The sequence below is a fragment of the Perna viridis genome, chromosome 10 (assembly GCF_037379345.1).
Source record: "Perna viridis isolate PV_CMFRI_1.1 ecotype Kerala chromosome 10, ASM3737934v1, whole genome shotgun sequence".
NCBI lineage: Eukaryota > Metazoa > Mollusca > Bivalvia > Mytilida > Mytilidae > Perna > Perna viridis.
In genome coordinates this window covers 37453831-37473258 of record NC_142454.1, presented here as the reverse complement: position 1 = coordinate 37473258, position 19428 = coordinate 37453831, and the positions used below count along the sequence as shown (strand labels likewise).

Here is a 19428-nt window from a genome sequence, read left to right as displayed (position 1 = left end):
TAACATTTTTCCTGTATTGGTAAATAATGAAGAATGTAAAAACCTGTAAATTAGTATACAATACCCAGTCATATAGTTAATGAACATAGCGATCATTTCTATCGTAGTACAGTATTTCACACTCTGAAGGCGTCCCATTATGTTCTGTTGTCATCTCACAAAAATTGATTTTCGTACCTTAAGTTAAGATGGAAATTTTGTCAATTAGCCGAATTAAATCTTCATACTGAGAGAAATAAAATATTAACAAAAGGTGTTTAATCATGATATTTCTTAGCAAATTAGGAAACAAAAGTTCCAATGTATGCCAAAACAAGCATTACCATGTTTTTACTGTCTGAGCCAGTGGCTGGTATTAAAATTAGGAAAAAATAAAGTCATGACAAAGGTGGCTACGTTCAGACTGACAGTAAAAAACAAACGTTAGGTAAGAAACATAAAAATTAGGAAAGGGAGTAAAAAAAAATCCAGGATGAAATATTTCATCCTACCCTCTCCCTATATAATACAGTGGTTCCTTTCTAATAGACAGCTAGGTGAAAGACATGCTATCTGTGATCCCCCTTGTTTTTTACTATACCAAATGTCTGAAATCTAAAAGATAGGAAAATTATGAAAACTTTTATTTTTTTTATGACAAAGATAAAAAAATCTTTAAAATAAAATCCCTCAAAGCATTGTTAAGTTATCAGATGAGAGTGTTGTTATTTCTGTGTCATAAATAATAAAGAGGGACTTGTAGCAGGTCTAAAGAGGCTGTAGAAAGCCTTAAACTCTTACAAAAAACATTTTCAAAACAACAAAAACAGGGCATTAGTATAACATCAAGTGATATTAAAGGTCTTAGAACCCCACACCCCACAAAAATTAATTACAGTTTGACCGTTGTGGCATGATTTCCTGGAGATCAATACAAAATTTTGTAATTACAAGCAACTCGTAAACATATGTCCCCCGCCCCACAAAAAAAGGTTGAAGTACAAATGTCCCATAACTCCTGTTAATTTGTCAAATCAAAATGGTAGGACAATATGATAAACTACAATTGTTGACTAACAATCCTACAAATCTGTCAAATGGTTTCCTAGGAGTTGCCTCCACAGCTGCGACCAGACCAACCAAACACTGGGATTTCTATGTCTACTTCTGTGTAATGGCGAGGGACAAAAATAACTATTTGGGCCAGGACAATCCCCAAATCAAAACCAACCTAGGACCTACAATCCCCTAATCAATACCAACCTAGGACCTACAACCCCCAAATCAATACCAACCTAGGACCCACAACCCCCAAATCAATACCAACCTAGGACTTACAACCCACAAATCAATACCAACCAAGGACTTACAACCCCCAAATCAATACCAACCTAGGACCCACAATCCCCAAATCTAAAATAACTATTTGGGCCAGGACAACCCCCGAGGGACAAAAAACAATTATTTGGGCCAGGACAACCCCCAAATCAAAACCAACCTAGGACCCACAATCCCCAAATCAAAAATAACTATTTGGGCCAGGACAACCCCCAATCAAAACCAACCTAGGACCTAAAACCCCCATATCAATACCAACCAAGGACTTACAACCCCCAAATCAATACCAACGTAGGACCCACAATCCCCAAATCAAAAATAACTATTTGGGCCAGGACAACCCCTGAGGGACAAAAACAATTATTTGGGCCAGGACAACCTCCAAATCAAAACCAACCTAGGACCTACAACCCCCAAATCAATACCAACCTAGGACTTACAACCCCCAAATCAATACCAACCAAGGACTTACAACCCCCAAATCAATACCAGCCTAGGACCTACAACCCCCAAATCAATACCAACCTAGGACTTACAACCCCCAAATCAATACCAACCAAGGACCTACACCCCCAAATCAATACCAACCAAGGACTTACAACCCCCAAATCAATACCAGCCTAGGACCAACAACCCCCAAATCAATACCAACCTAGGACCCACAACCCCCAAATCAATACCAACCTAGGACCCACAACCCCCAAATCAATACCGACCTAGGACCCACAACCCCCAAATCAATATCAACCTAGGACCCACAACCCCCAAATCAATAACAACCAAGGACTTACAACCCCAAAATCAAAACCAACCAAGGACTTACAACCCCCAAATCAATACCAACCTAGGACTCACAACCCCCAAATCAATACCAACCTAGGACCCAAAACCCCCAAATCAATACCGACCTAGGACCCACAATCCCCAAATCAATACCAACCTAGGACCCACAACCCCCAAATCAATACCTACTTAGGACCCACAATCCCCAAATCAATACTGACCAAGGACCCACAACCCCCAAATCAATACCAACCTAGGTCACACAACCCCCAAATCAATACCGACCTAGGACCCACAATCCCCAAATCAATACCAACCTAGGACCCACAACCCCCAAATCAATACCTACTTAGGACCCACAATCCCCAAATCAATACCGACCAAGGACCCACAACCCCCAAATCAATACCAACCTAGGTCACACAACCCCCAAATCAATACCGACGTAGGACCCACAACCCCCAAATCAATACCAACCTAGGACCCACAACCCCCAAATCAATACCAAATCAATAATTGGTAAAGTACATTTGTAGTATCAGAGGAAAAGAGTTTTGAAAAATTAAAGCTACAACGGAAAATGTACATTCGACGGCAAACACCAATGACAACAGATGCCAAGTGATGGCAATAGCTGACATAGTCCTTTTGGCCAGGTGAGCTAAAAAAATATAGAAAAAATCAACAACTTCACCATGGAGAGTTCAGTAGAGGTCTTCAAGCTTCATGAATCATCACATTTACAGTCTTGTATCTTATATTTTTGGGAGAAACAAGTTGAAAATAGTAAATATACTGTATGTTCTAAACATAGCACTGCACAGGCAAAATTATATTGCATCATTTTCACATGAATTTTACCTGATTAGAGCAATCAAAATTTGTGACTGAATTTAACTTGATCATTTCACACTATGTAGACTATGTAGATGTTGAGTGAATTTCATATGAAGCTCTGTTAACTTGAATTTCATGTGAACAATACATGCAGTAGCCATGTTTTACAATTGATCAAGTCAAATTGAAGCAAACATCGGATTTCCAAATTTCCATTTGTTTATGAAACATAAACAATACAAGCAACTCGTAGCCATTTGTCCCCCACCACCACCAAAAATAACTGTAAAATTTGTTAACCAAAATAGTTGCGCAAAATGATCAACTACAAATAGTGACCTACAATCTCACAAAATTTGAACAAAATCTATCAAGCAGTTTTCAAGGAGTTGCGTCCACAAGTGCGACAGGACAGATGGACAGACACTGGTATTTCTAAGTCCCCTTCCATGTAGTGTTTGGGGTGGGGGGGAATTAAGACAATGGGAGATCCTGTGGATGATTTTTCGAGTGTAAATTGAGTTGTAAGTTTTGACATCCATTGACAAATACTACTTTCTACAATAAGGTCATAACTTATGACTAATTTTTCACTTCTGATTTTTTTGTAACACCAATCACTGCCTTATCATTTCAAATTTCATTCTTGTTGCTCCCCCTAAAAAAATCAAATGACAGTTCTTACCTTTTTAGACTAAAACTAGATGAAGTTGAACATCATGGATTTGTTCCAGCAGACGACAGATAAATGCCATTCCATCTACCATTACTAATGGTACTCTATTTTCAAATAAACATAAAATGTCATTTTAAAAACTCCAGAGAATTTTATTACTGCAGTAGATAACATTTAAATGTCAATCATTTTCTATTTTCATTTCAACTGAAATTGATTTTCTACGAAAGATCAATCTGATTTCACTTACATTGCTACCAAATGTAAGTACTTTACCTCCTCAAAATGGTTCCCATAAACAGACCAGCTATACTACTGTGAAGAGTACTACCAAGAGGGCTGAATTTGACCTTTCAGTTGAAGCTTCCAATAGTCCACAATCTCTGAAATAAGAAAAAGTCGGATACTAAACATTATTTGATTAAGTTTGCCCTTGACCTCTAATAAGCAATTTCTTATACATTTCATGTCAACACAAAGAATTGTTATTCAAACTATTAAATTAAGGTACCAATCCATGTAAAATTCAGATCCTGCCAACAACAGTTTTAGAAGAACCATACAATGTTTCATCTCTCACTCAATTCAACCAAATCAATAATGATTACTCATGCAAAGTGCAAATTTTGAATGTAATCTGTATGATTCGTATCTCAAAAGTGCAACAACCAAATGACAAACTAAAACTGGTTACTGTGAAAGTACAGTAAAACCTCTCTAAACTGAACCCCTTTCAGACTGTAGACTTCGGTCCGTTTGGACAGGCGTACAATTCATCCAGGTTCAAAATACATTTAAACTGAAGCAATAGGACTTCAAACCGTGTCTGGTTTAGACAGGTTCGTTAATTCAGGGTTCAGTTTAGACAGGTTTCACTGTATTATTTTTCATGGGGCACCAATTTTCTTGTTTCTTTGTGGGTAGGCCAATCCATGAAATTTGGTTCCCAACGAAATTGAGATTTCCATTGATGTGTATACTGAAAACCTCAAAACCAAGAATTCAAGAATTCAAGAACTTGTGTTTCTTCCCTAACCCATGAAAATCGGTATCAATGAATTTAAGTACTTTCACAGTATGTGGTTCGTTCACTAATTTTAACAAAAAGCTTACAGGGCTTTGTATGACTTAAACACCTACGTTCTTCATCTTATTTTCCTGATTTTAACAATTGTAGGTAATTTTGATTTATCGGTGATTGTCAGATAAACAGCAGAAAAACAAGTGTATCCCTTGAACATAATTATTGAATGGGCAGTGTTTTAATTTAAATCAAATTATATAAACTTTAATTTTCATTGAAATAAAGATGCTATGGACTTTGCAATATTTATTATTTTAATCTAGTTATTTCTTGTTTACACATTATAAAACTAGACCAAATAACTCTTGAATTAAGGTTGGTTTAAACAGGTCAAAATGTACAGAGGCTGATATGAAGGAACTCCAGGATATGATGAAACCTCTCTAAACCAAACCTTTTGGACTTTAAAACATGTTTGGTTTAGACAGGTGTTCAGTTTACCAAAGTTCAAAATTTATTTAAATTTAGTCTAGTTTATCTTTCATGGTTCAGTTTAGACAGGTTTTGATTTATCATGGTTCGGTTTAGACAGGTTTTGATTATCATGGTTCAGTTTAGACAGGTTTTGAATTACCATGGTCAGTTTAGGCAGGTTTTGATTTTTCATGGTTTAGTTTAGACAGGTTTTGATTATCATGGTCAGTTCAGACAGGTTTTGATTATTCATGGTTCAGTTTAGACAAGTTTTAATTTTTCATGGTTCAGTGTAGACAAGTTCCACTGTATTTAAGATTTTTCAGGGTTTGTTTTCAACAGGTTGCATTGTTAAATATACAGTTCAATTTGATAGTAAGAAAAAAATAGATGCAAGGTTGATTACACACTTTCCATATGATATACAAGTTTCGATACATAGATGTGATTTCTCATTGTCTGTCTTATTTCTGAAAGGTGACTTGATCAAGTCTGGCAGGTTATTAAACAGTACCACTTTATCTGTAAACAAGAGGCTCCCAGGAGCCTGAATCGTTCATTTGGTTAAATTTTGCTTTTCAAGGACAAAAAATTAAACAAGAAATTGTCCAACAATTTTGACTCAAGAAAACTTTGATAGGACTTATCATAAGGATCATTTCAGTAAATGAAAATCTAAATCTATCACAGTTTTCACGACATTGGCTGAAAACTAAAAAAAAACAAACCTGTCATTTTCCCATCAAGGGCAATAACTCCAATAAGAAGGCGTCTGAAAAATTTTATGCCTGAAAACTTTTGTAGTCCAAAAAATAAGGATTATTTCAGCAATTGAAAGAATTTGGCTAAACCTAACAGTTTAGGAGATATATGCAAAAACTATTGTCTGACCCTTATGTTCTATTTTTAGTTACAGTGGCCATGTTTTTCGACGGATCAAAAAAATCCCCACTTCAATTCTATGCAGGATACCCCAAGGAACACTTATACCAAGTTTTGTTTCAATTGGTAAAATAGTGTCAGGGGAGAAGATTTTTGAAAGAAATGACATTAAAAATAGCAAAAAACTATAAAAAAGGGCAATAACTCCAATATGGCTTAATAGATTAAAATGAAAATTTGACCACAGATAAATCTCATCATGCTGATTTTACACTTTTACCCGGTCAGGATTGGACTTAACCTAACCGTTTTAGAGATATATGTGAAAAACTACTGTCTGACCCCTATGTTCTATTTTTAGTAATGGTGACCATGTTTTTCGATGGATCAAAAATCCCCACAACAGTTCTATGCAGGATACCCCAAGGAACATTCATACCAAGTTTGGTTCCAATTGGTCAAGTTGTTTCAGAGGAGAAGAGTTTTGAAAAATTAACTTAAATTAACGATGACGGATGACAACGGATGCCAAGTGATGGCAAGAGCTCACATGGCCTTTGGCAAGGTGAGCTAATAAAAACAACATTGACATGAAAAAAGACCCACTTTATGAAATGAATTTATGATTTTAAACATTTAACAAGATTGGAAAGCAGGTTGCAGGTAGTTCTTTTATTTGTAGTTTTTCACTGAATGCAATAGCCATTTTTTCCCCCAGAATGTGATTACATGAACAATTTGGGCAATATGAATTTTTTTTAATGTTTGTTTTAATTATTTTGATAATAACCCTGTTTTGTTTTTCATATTGCTAAACTTTTGTTTTTGGAGTTTTGTAATAATGACCTTCAGTATGACACTAGAAATTTATGAGAATTTCAATTCATGGATATTCAAACCCACAAAACAGAAGAATATTTGAACAGTTAAAACCATACTAAGAGCTTTCATAGTATTTTTTATTTTTTTGGTTTTAAATGATCAAAATTCAATTGAAATCTTTATGAATCTTCATCTGATTTTAAGGTGAGAGAAAAAAAAAATGTTAAAATTTTCTCAAAAGCTAGATCTTCACATGAACACAAATCTACTTTTATCCTTTAAAAAAAAAATTCTGGAATATTTAGTGCTGGAATCCATTAGAATCAGGCAACATTGAAAAATATTGAATCATTTCAAGAAAAAAAAACACAAAATTTTACAATGTGGGCATTAAGTTTATGGTCTGTTTGAGAAAAATTGACAATTTGTCTTTGAAGTGTCAGAGGATTCAGATAAGAGAGTTCAAATTAACAAAAGATTGATAAGGGAAAAGTGAGTTATCTTCCTTTCATGATGAAATTGTAATTTATTTCATACTAACTATACCTCGAGTTACTGACCCTAAAAAAGGAATGTACACCATTTGTGCATTTCAGATAACATTTTGAATATTTAATGGAAAGACTTGTGTTTTTTTTTCCCAACCACATATTAAAGAGAATAATTCATACAGTCAGAAATATTTTAGATTTCCTTCATTTCCAATTTAGTGATGGGAGTTCTAATTTTTCATTTTTTATAAATGAGTCAAAGACAGAAAAGACAGGTTGTCTTAAAGTTGGTAGACAGGAAGTAGAAGTGAGACAGACCTGAAATTTGACTCCATTCAACAATGAAGTTGTGTACCAAATATCTGTGATTAATAGTTGCTGAGAAAAATTACACGAAAATATTTTCCCCACCGGCACGACATCTACCATGCTATAAGCCAATTTGCATGAGTGCAATCAGGACAAAAATCATTTCAGTGCTAAACTTGATATTTTACTTTTAACTACACTGGTTTGAGTTATTTACTAATGAATATATTAAAAACAGGGTTTACTTTTTTCCTTTCATACCTGGGTCTTTTTTCATTTAAATGACATTTGTATCTTTTTTTAATTTCCTTGACATTTGTATCTCTTTCATTTAAATGTCATTAGTATCTTTATTTTCATTTATTTATTTCATTCATCAGAATATTATACAATTGATTTTTGACACTCGCTTTCTCACAGGGCTCAATTGAGATACCCCCTGATAAAGACAGTACCAAAAACCAATTGTCTAATATTCTGTATGTAGCTCATTTTTATTAGTTTCACCATTTAACAACACTTTTTCCTAAGCAAGTGGTGTACTGGTATTAGTAACATTTTTGAACAGATACCTTATTTACTTGTCTAAATAATACCCATTTAATGCATAAAACCACAAACTTGTTCACATGTAATAAGGAAACCAAATGAGAATTTACCAGGGGCGGATCCTGGATTTGAGTTGGGGGGAATGTAAATTGAATTAAATGCTGTGCAAAGCAAGGCAAAAAATATTATGGGGTGAAACTTGTGGTAAAATTTTGTTTCTTACCGATTTAAGGGGGGCGTACGCCCGGTAAGCCAGTCCTTGGATCTGTGCCTGTTTACTTCAATTAACTAATTCACACTGGTGATACATTTTCAATACTGGCTGTTTATATGCACAAAGGAATGTATTTAAGTTGTGTAAAGGCAGAATTACAACTTGAATCAAGCATATAGCTGTGAATGTAAACTGAATGTACATCACATGTGAACAAATTTTTAGCTGCAATAAAATATGCATTCTTCATGAACGCTAACAAATTGGATAATACAAACCGAATGTACTTTCATATTTTAGAATTTAGATTGTACACCACTTTACAAAATCTAATTCTTAGGAGAAAGGCCTTGGTTTTTCTTCTCTCTGTTACTAAGGTTACTTCATGACTGGATAAAAATCACAAAAACTTTTTCCCTCTGTAGGTTGCTTACACATACAAAAAAAATGTACACAATCTAACTAACTCATGTATTTCATTTGGGGGGGGGGGTTTAAGACCTAGGCTATGGGACACAACTCTTACAAATCATTTGAATGTTTGTATTCAGCATTTTATATCAATCTCATGTGAGCATCAAAGCAACTGTGATTTATTTCATTCTGTTTAAAATGAAACCTTGATAGGCTTTGGTGAAATTGAATAAGATACAAACATATCACTGATTTCAAGAGTTATGTCCCTTGCCCTAGGTCCACCTCCTTAATATAACTTGGTACACACTGATGAAGATATTAAAAGTGAATTGTGTGATCATTAAGGGTGAACACTGCATTGCTTTTTACTTCAGATTTAGACACCTTTTTACGAATTTAATTTTGAGGATATAGGTCTTATTTATCCCCCAGTTTCAACAAAGACTGATTTACAACAGGATAAAAATCAAACAAACTTTCCTCTATATGTTGCTTATACATACAGACAACATAAGTAACTCTTGTATTTCATTTAATATAACAAAGACCATGACTTCGTACACATCGATGAAGATGATAAAGTGACATACATACTACATGTAATACTACCTACTCATGATGGTTTTTACATAATGATAAATTATACAGAACATGTACAAAAATGATAATTATTCTTTTACAAAAAAGAAATACCATTCTACAACTAACTCTATCTGGTGTAAATATTTTGGTTTACACCAGTTGCACAGAAATTTTCACACCACTCTTACAACAAAAAGGAAGAAAAAAAAACTTATATTACTTTACTCCAAACTGTTGTGGAAATAGATTACAAATAAATTGAATGATACCATTTTTAGTTTTGTCCCCTCCCCCCAAAAAAACTCACGTAGTTGGCTATTTGGCAAGCCAATCTAAACTATAGACAGTTGATAGTGTGATCACAGATAACCACTGCACCCAATTTAGAAGTCAAAACAGGAGATTTTACTCTTAGAATGGAGGTATAATAAAAAGTTCTTTCATTCTGACTTGCACTGAACAAAAGACAAATATAATTTAAATTTGACAAAAAGTCATTCAAGTTCTAGAAGCTTCTTGAATTAAATTGATTAACTTAAAATTAAGTACTTTTTAACTTTAATCACAACAGAAAAAAATATAAACATAACATATTAATGTAAAGTAATCAGAGTAAATACAACTCACTTGTGATAAAGGTGAAAATAATCAGAGTAAATACAACTCACTTGTGATAAAGGTGAAAATAATCAGAGTAAATGCAACTCACTTGTGATAAAGGTGAAAATAATCAGAGTAAATGCAACTCACTTGTGATAAAGGTGAAAATATGATAATGTATGTTAGAATAATTAAAAGTCAGAGGTACATAATTTTTCTAATAAAAAGACATTCAAATATTCAAAGGATTTCAAACCTTCTCCAACTTAGTATAATGTTCATAATATAGAATATATTGCAGACCCTTCAAGATCAAAATAAAATTTGAAATGGCTAATCAAAAACATCTTAAAACCAAACTACATCCATATAAATACATGGTATATCTCAAAAGCAAAGTTTGCAATCTACTAAGAAAAGAAATGTTAATATATGCAGAAAATGTTTGTTCCCTGGTTAACAACAAATAAATAGTTCTAAACGTCTTAAACAAGTGCAATAGGCCCCATACATTGCAATTGGTTGCAATTTCAGAAGGAGCAATGTGTGAAAGCCATGAATTCATAGATCTACACATGTTGATCAAATGTTGCTCAATTCATGTGTATATCAACCAATTAGTTATACATGTATATTATATCATTTACACATAACTCTTACATCAATATTTGTTTTCTCATATCAATTACCATTTGTAAATGAAAAAAAAAAACAAAAAACCAAATGATCATGTGTAAATGAAAAACATAATTATTATGTGTAAACAAAAAACCAACATAAGATTATCTTAAAGTAAATCAAGAAAAAACATATGTATCATGATTACATTAGTAGAACATATGATTCTCACACAACACCTTTGGCTGTGTATTCAAAAATCTTAGAAATGGAAGACAATCGTAAAGATGAATATTTACTGACTTCAGTAAAAATGTTATTTTAACCCTTAACACTCACTAGTAATGGTTTACTTGTCTAATATAGGAAGTTTAAAAGGCTATTCAGAAACCAACAGACCGTGTGAGTTACTCAACTGAGGACCTTTTTTCCACAACATTTCGAGTTGACATGACTCTATTTCTCCACCAGAGGGCAGTGTATGTGGAAATAAATCAACTAACGAGTTTCACCTATACTTTGTAGCATCATGAAATTTGAAACTGAAATATCAGGCAGAACAACCTTATTGAAATTCTTACTATCATTTAAGAAATAAATCACTTGAATTCCATTTCATCATTGTTTTACCATGACTGTGGTCTGAAGACATTTGATGCATCTTTTCTATTCATAAAAAAAATCAATTATACATCAGCAATACTTGTTCAAAGAAAAATATATTTTTTAAAAATGAAAATGCCACCTCTATTATTTTAACATACTTTGTTCTTTTTTTTTTTTAACATGAATTGATGTGAAATGAGTTTTACAGTATTTATGATATATTTTACTAAAGTAGCACTCCAGCTAAGAATCCTGCAATATGTGATACAAGGTTGGAAAGCTAAATATTTTTATTTTTGATATTTTGTTGTAAAAAGTAAACAGAAAATAACATTTAGCTTTTCAAAGAACCTATGTTCATGAGAGATGATAAATTGTATAAAATGTACTGAAGAATTCAAAATTAAGGGAGATAACTCAATAAATAAAACAAAATACAGTAGAAACCGTTGGATTTTCATTGTGAATTATAAATAATCTCATAAGAGCTGACAGATTAGAATGAAGGATTATACATTTCATCATAAAGACCTATATAGCTACTTAATATAAAATACAAAAATAAAAGTGTGTAGCCTTTTTTGGAATGTATCACATATTACAGGATTTGCATGATTCTTACAAAGACTGATACTTAAGTTACAGTTTGTGCTAGAACTTAATTGAAGGCTTCATTTATACAAACTCCTTGTGAATTGTCACAGAATCTATTTGCTCCAAAAATGTGAAAAGAATTTCAAACGCCTACTAAAATCATGTGATCATACTTTCCCTGTTAAAGACAATTGACTAACAAAAGTATACAGAATAAAATGACATCAACAATTCCATAAGTTCATGATGACAAAGCATATTACACTTTCTCAGAAAGTTTTAAGACAATTTCAAAACTTTAAGTAAAATGAAACATAACAAATAAAAAACAAAAACACTGCTAGAGACTAAAATCCAAGTCAACTGATTTAAATGAAATAAAAATTCACATAGCTCTGTTCAATGACATAAAAATGAACACAAAATTTCATACAAAATGATAAAATAAAATTGTTGTTCATCAGTGGATTTGCTGCCTTGTTACCATATCAACATGGGAAGGACTCTCTGTCCGTGTGTCTATTGCACGTAAAACTTTTCTCAACTGCGTCAGATCCATCAGAAAATTCCTTCCGATAAACACTGGCATCTAGATCAATACTATGTTTTATTTCATTCATTAATGCCATGTCTGGTCAAGCATTTAAATAAAACCAGACATAATTGTCGCGCCTACCACATTACATTTGCCTCTATGTGAAGTTGTAAGGAGATTTCATGAACTAGCTGCCCGGTACACTGAGGCAATGTCACTATCTGCATATCCTAATCTTCGTGCTTTCTTGTAGAGCTGCAAAATTGATTAAATATTTATAGAACAATATACAATGAAATCAGTCTTAACAAACTCCCTTTTGGACTTTAAAACTTTGTTTGGTTTAGACAGGTGTTAAGTAAGTTAACCAAGGTTCCATACCAACTGATATAAAAGGACTGTTAAGTGTTAAGACTTGTTTTCAGACTTAGACAGGTTTTCAGACAATGCAGTTCAGTTTAGACAAGTTTTCAGACAATTCAGTTCAGATTACACTGGTTTTCAGACAATTCAGTTCAGTTTAGACTGGTTTTCAGACTACTCAGTTCAGATTAGACTGTTTTTCAGACTATTCAATTCAGTTTAGACAAGTTTTCAGACTATTCAGTTCAGTTTAGACAAGTTTTCAGAGTATTCAGTTCAGTTTAGATAAGTTTTCAGACTATTCAGACTCAGTTTAGACTGGTTTAACTGTACATTCTTTTAAATCATTTAACACATAAAATCAAATCCTAATGGTGCTCATGTTTATAATATTTTTTAAAACCTGCACTTATTATAAATTATGTCGATATGCTGTGAAAATTTCACATGATTTGAGGAAAAAGAATTAATTTGTCATAAAAACACAATGTTTATACTTGTTTGGTCATTGTAAATTTATAAAGAATAGTAAAATGCCACAATTAACAGGCTGACAGTATCTTTTTAAATTCTTAAAAATTAATTTCAATCAGAAGCAAGAAACAAGCAAAGAAAAAAATTACACACTTGAAGTTCTTAGGCTGTAACAAAAAAAATTCTTTGTCAAGAACATAATCTGTTTTGTCAACAACCTGATACGTACTTCATTGGCTGCAGAGGCTACATATAATGGCTGTTCTACTTTATCTCCTAGTAACAATGCTAGCCGTAAATCTTTCTGCTGATGTTGTAATGGGAAGTGGGGGTCATACTTTTGATTTAATATGGCTGAAATAATAAAATGAATAAAGATGTAATATATAAATCTAATGAAAATAATTGTTTGGTACAATTTGTCACATTTATTATCTCCCTTTACCTTTCAAACCCAAGCAAGGAAGACCCTGAACAGGAGACTGAGTACTAAATTCATAAAAGTACTGGACAAAAAAAATAGTTATGGAATGTTTCTAATTTTTTAACATGCTTTTTGAAATAACATGGTTTGTGGCAGTTGTAAACCCTTGACTCATTTTATCTCCTTTAACATGTTAAAAAAATTAGATTGATTGATTGATTGTTGGGGTTTAACGTACGAACAGTAAAAAAATTAGAAACATTCCTTTCATATAATTTAATTTCTACTTTATTCAATCATAACATAAAGAATTTGTTTGTTATCAAAAAACTGTTTTTGTTTGGGATTATTTGAATCGCAGAGTGTGTACCGATTGAATTGAATGACATCACGGTACCAAATTAAGTTATACAAAATGACTTGGTTTGCTAATAGAGAGCCAACCAATCAGACAGCATGTTACATATCAAATTAATTTATTACTCTTATTAACTGCAATCTGATTTTTTTCCTACATATGTTGAGAACAAATTTCCATTTTTGTTACTATTTTAAGACAATTTTGTTTGAAGGAAGTAATTTTCAGTTACAAACCAGAAGCAACAAATAATTTATATATGGTAGATAAAGAGGTCAAAAGTATCCTTCTTCATTACTCATATGCAAAACAAAAAGCTGTGATTTAGTTCTCAATGAAACATACCCAAGCTCTTGTATGAAGGCTTAACATGCTTAAGTGGATTCAACAATTGTTCTAGATACTGTAGACATACAAATTATCATGGGGTTTTATTTTTCACTGTATTAACAGTAAACAGAAACCTGTGAAAAATAATATCAGCACAATTGATTTTTAACACTATGTAAAGTTAAGCATTTTCTGAAATCCCGAAAATTGATACCCACAAATATGTTCACATGACAGAATCTGCGAAAATTAATACAGTACCATGATTAAAATCATATTTCGGTAAATGACCAAATCACAATAATAAATGCAATCCCTTACAAAATATTTAAATTCACCTGTACAATCAATGTGTTTTTCCCTGCCTAACTTAGCAATGAGCTATCTGATTTTCTCCTTTCATTGAAGAGCTTTCAACTCATGAAGGTTGAATTTTTTTAGAAAAGACTTATGAGCCGCATTATGCTATTGCAAATTCACAAGGAAAATTCTGTATAGTCTTATTTCAGAATTCCATTCTTGGCATTCAATTTTGCCCCTCACCTTGACTTTTGTGTATTACTGTGGGACAAGAAAGAGAACCAAGGGAGAGAACTTCAGCAACATCTTCTTGGTCAAGACCAACTTTTTCTGCCATAGCCATGCCTTCAGCTAAACTGGCCATTGTTGTTCCCATGATCATATTAACAATTAATTTCATTCGTGTAGCACCACCAATTTCTGGACCTTCAAACATCAAAAAAAAAAAAGAAATTACTATATGTATTTTGATTCTCTTGCAGGAAGTTGTGCAAGTCTCTCACTAGAACTACTGAAAGAAAGTTCATTTTTATGATTACAGATTTTCACAAATTCTCTTTAATGTTTATATTAATTTTTTTTTATTATTTTCAAATCCAATTTTACAATTAAAAACATTAAGTAGTAATTGGCAAGATCTTAATGTATATTCCAGATCTGAAAAAGTGAAATTCAACATAAAAAATGGATAAAAATCAGGACAGAATATTTTATAAAAGAAGGAAAAGTTTTAGTATTACTGTTTCAATAATAATTTTTATGAGTATTTTTACCCCCACTTTTTGACAACCATATGATAGCGAAAAGCTTTTTGTGCCAAACATATCTTCAACAATGAAGCAAATTAATGATGAGCTAGTTTATCTTTTACAGGTCTAATCATTTCTGCACCTACAGTCATTGTTTATACCAATAAATATTTATTTTAAATGTTGAATCGAAAAAAAAAAAACAAAATATTGTGCTAATACATGAGTTTTAAAAAGCAATTACAAACAATGGGCAAAAATAAACAAAAAGATAGGAAAAACTTGTCATCATGCAAATCAAATACCAATTAACAACTAAAGTATAGTATGCAGATTTATGAAACAGATCTAGGTTAAATTCAAAATCCTTAAATCAATATTTTTCAATTATAATAATGACATACTTCTCAAGATAAAAGGATAATTTTTTTTCTAATTACAGATTAACCAACATTAAATGAGCTTATATTATCTGCTAATTGAACACCATTATAGAAAGATAATTATTTCACACTAGACAACACTAGGGATATGAACTTTCCAGGACATAATTATTTTCATACATCTTCCATATCTCAATGAATTTATTAAGAACAATTTGCTTTAAGAATTAGGAGGAAAACTCACATTTTTTAAGGCATTTTACCATTGTTAAATAATTTTGTTACAATTAGTGGAAACCCAAACTACATTCAATAAAAAATTGGAAATACCAGGTGCATTGTTACCTGAATCAGGGTACTGCAGTGACACTTAAGGAATGTCTCATTTTTTTTTAAACATGGCCTAAACCAGGTTATTTTGTATAATTTAAAAAAATAGGGAGCATATCTAAAGTATCCAAACCAAAAAATTAAGAATTAATATTATTTTGTTTAGGTTTATTTGAATTACTGAGTGCAGACCGATTGATGTTAATGATATCACAGTCCCAAAGCAAGTTATACAAAATATCTTGGTTTGCTGTAAATGAACTAGCCAATCAAAAAGCTTGTTTCAAATCAAAGTAATTAAAAAAAAATATTGGCAATTTCCAATGACAATGATATGTCAATTGGACTGTGACAAAGCCAATAAACAGAATGACACCTCTCTTGATCATCTCAACAGAACATCACATTTCACCCTATCTGCCTCACTGTAATATTTTCTGTCTCAATTTCAAAACTGCTCTTATTTTCAGTTTATCTATGAGGAGTGTCCTCGTTCTTTTATTGTGAACTTTATTACTTTTGTTGTCAGGGCCTTTCATTAAAGGTGTGTTCACACTAGTTGAAGACCTTTCGGTGTTTCACCTTTTGTTGTCAGGGCTTTTCATTAAAGGTGTGTTAACACTCGTTGAAGACCTTTCGATATTTCACCTTTTGTTGTCAGGGCCTTTCATTAAAGGTTTGTTCACACTAGTTGAAGACCTTTCTGTATTTCACCTTTTGTTGTCAGGGCCATTCATTAAAGGTGTGTTCACACTCGTTGAAGACCTTTCAGTATTTCACCTTTTCTTGTCAGGGCCTTTCATTAAAGGTGTGTTCACACTAGTTGAAGACCTTTCTGTGTTTCACCTTTTGTTGTCAGGGCCTTTCTTTAAAGGTGTGTTCACACTAGTTGAAGACCTTTCGGTGTTTCACCACATTTGCTCCCTTTTCTACTAAGGGGAGACTAAAAAAATGTTGGTATGGTTACTTATCAATACTGAGTATAGAACACTCTAGTTAAATGTACAATTTACTGTATCATATCAAATCTTACCTAAAAACAAAAATTTCTTTGCAATGGCTTCAAAACATGTGTAACAATCATCAAACAGTTTCCTGTCACCAGATGCTAAAATAATTAACTGTCCTTCTAGTGCTGGAACTCTGCTACCCACTACAGGGGCCTCCAAGAATACTCCACCTCGTGCATTGATTGCCTGTAAAGTAAAGATAGGATTCTTATTTTTGTTTTCATTTACATTATTTTTACAACTTGAAATGCATTAGACTTTTTAACCAATCAGATGGTGATTCAATTTCAGCAGGAAGAACTGATTCAAATCTGCCTATTTTTGGTTTAAACTATTATTTATTGAAAAAAAATTACCATTTTAAAAGGAGAAATAATTTCAACTAATCATTACAGAAGAAGACTCTATATTTTCTATCACATGATTTTTGTTTTTGTTTTTGCAAATTGATTATATACAAAATTGAAGATATAAAACAATAATCAACAAAAACAACTACAGATGATAAATTATTTCACCTTCTAGAACAAATCTTTAAAATCTTTAGTCTCAATATTCAAATATCAAATTTCTTTTCTGAGGTAAGATATCTTAGATTAACTATCTCAACTGTTAAAAAAAAAATGAACTGTAAGAAAACAACATGGTTCTTGCTACAAATTTTTTAGAAAAGTGGTATAATTTTGAAAAAGAGGCTCCTAAAACATTCTGTAATTGAATTATAAAGGCACACTTTGACAGTTAGTGTATTTCACTTTGACTATTTCTTGGTATAAATAGGCATCAGAATGACAGTAAACTATTCTTCATTTTTTGCATTATTCAGTGTTCGGTTTATTTGTGCTTTACTGTAGATTGAAATTTTGGTCAATAAAGATAGATACCTCAGCTACATCCTGCATCGTCTCCTCATCTATCGTGGACATTTCTATATAACATTTTCCTTTCGTGATTCCCTGCAGCACACCAAAGTTACCAAATACAAGCTGTAATTAAACAAACAAAATTCAAATGCCACAAAAGACAATGTAATTTTTCACAAAATATTTTGACCATGACATGCAAGTAATATGAATAAACAATCCATATCAAACAGTTCAAGAGGTTGCTATCTTTCAAAAACTCAAAATAGCATGCTGAATTTCCACTTATCACAGAAACTGACCTGTAAGGAACAACCTATAATTTATAGAACTCAAAGTGATTGCATGATACATGAAATTATAATGATCTTTTTGTATTGTTATAATAATACAATGGCGTAGTCACAAAGGACTTGTATAATAATTAAACAGAAGATTCAAACACAATTTCTATCCTACCTTCTTTTAATGGTTCAATAGTCAAGGTAAAAATAGAGTTCTTTTTTTATCAAGATCCATTTGTAGGCAACCTACCATTAAAATTGGTCTTATATAACTTGGACAACAAATAGGATTGAGCTTAAACTGAGGATTTGTCTTTTATGAATAGTTTCACATCAATCATTTTTGTGCTTTTACAGCTTGTTTATAGTATGGGCTTTGCCCATCATTGAAGACCATGTGGTGACCAGTAGAAATTTAATTTTGTTGCTTGGCATTTGGTAGATTACTACATGTTTCTTATTGGCAACAATACCATATCTTCTATTTTTATATTCGTTTGCCTTATAAATTTATTTCAGTATTAAGCATTTGTGCAAAGTTATCCTTCATCATCATTACAATATCACTGGTCAATCATTCCTGTCCTGATTTATCTGCCATAAAATACTAAACAATAATCAAACAATCAATCGATCAAAGCAACAATGAAAGACTTAAACTACTGACTTACATCTTTGACTGCCGTTGAATCTGCCACACATGAGAATGTAATGTCACAAGCCTGAACAACTTCTGCTGGATTATTTCCCTTAAATGCCCCTGATGATAAAAATTCTTTACACTGAAAAGACAATGAAATACATAATATTAAAATAATTCATATTCATATTGTATGTTTATAGATACTAAGTTTATACCATGACTGATTTACATTTCCTCAACTTTTCCATTAATGACCAGGCTCCCCCCCCCCCATTTCCAGAACACTGGCATAAACATGTATATGTTCCTGTGCTAAAACTGATACGGTTAAGAAGTTTAAAAATAGAACATTTGTTATAAGAGCTATTCCTCAATAACAAGTTGCTGTTCTTATTGAAACCAGTATTCATGAAAAATGCCGGAATTATGTAAATAAAATTTCCCATCAAGGTCTTGTATAAAAAAAGTTGGTAAATAATCACAATTCTAACCAAAAAAACTTTTTAAACCAGAAACTGTAATCTCTAAACTGGGCTTGGAGAAAGAAATCTTAAATTTTTAAAACTATCAGGTTTTATTTCAGGCTA

The 19428-nt window shown here is 32.2% G+C and overlaps 2 protein-coding genes across 3 annotated transcripts in view; both read right to left on the bottom strand.

Annotated features, from left to right (window-relative positions):
• Positions 1–4177, bottom strand: part of LOC148605659 (serine/threonine-protein phosphatase with EF-hands 1-like) — a 70001-nt gene extending 65824 nt beyond the window's left edge. For both annotated transcript variants that reach the window (XM_088548535.1, XM_088548538.1), the window contains exons 1-3: positions 4125–4177; positions 3890–3996; positions 3623–3717 (exon numbers count right to left, since the gene is read on the bottom strand). The gene's annotated coding sequence lies outside the window, so the exon portion shown is untranslated. The remainder of the gene's footprint in view (positions 1–3622; positions 3718–3889; positions 3997–4124) is intronic.
• A 5133-nt stretch (positions 4178–9310) lies between these two features.
• Positions 9311–19428, bottom strand: part of LOC148605657 (uncharacterized) — a 42880-nt gene continuing 32762 nt past the window's right edge. The window contains exons 10-15 of the mRNA XM_088548360.1: positions 18870–18980; positions 17936–18037; positions 17075–17237; positions 14823–15005; positions 13397–13521; positions 9311–12585 (exon numbers count right to left, since the gene is read on the bottom strand). Of these exons, the coding sequence (XP_088404486.1) occupies positions 12511–12585; positions 13397–13521; positions 14823–15005; positions 17075–17237; positions 17936–18037; positions 18870–18980 (759 nt within the window). The 3' untranslated portion in view covers positions 9311–12510. The remainder of the gene's footprint in view (positions 12586–13396; positions 13522–14822; positions 15006–17074; positions 17238–17935; positions 18038–18869; positions 18981–19428) is intronic.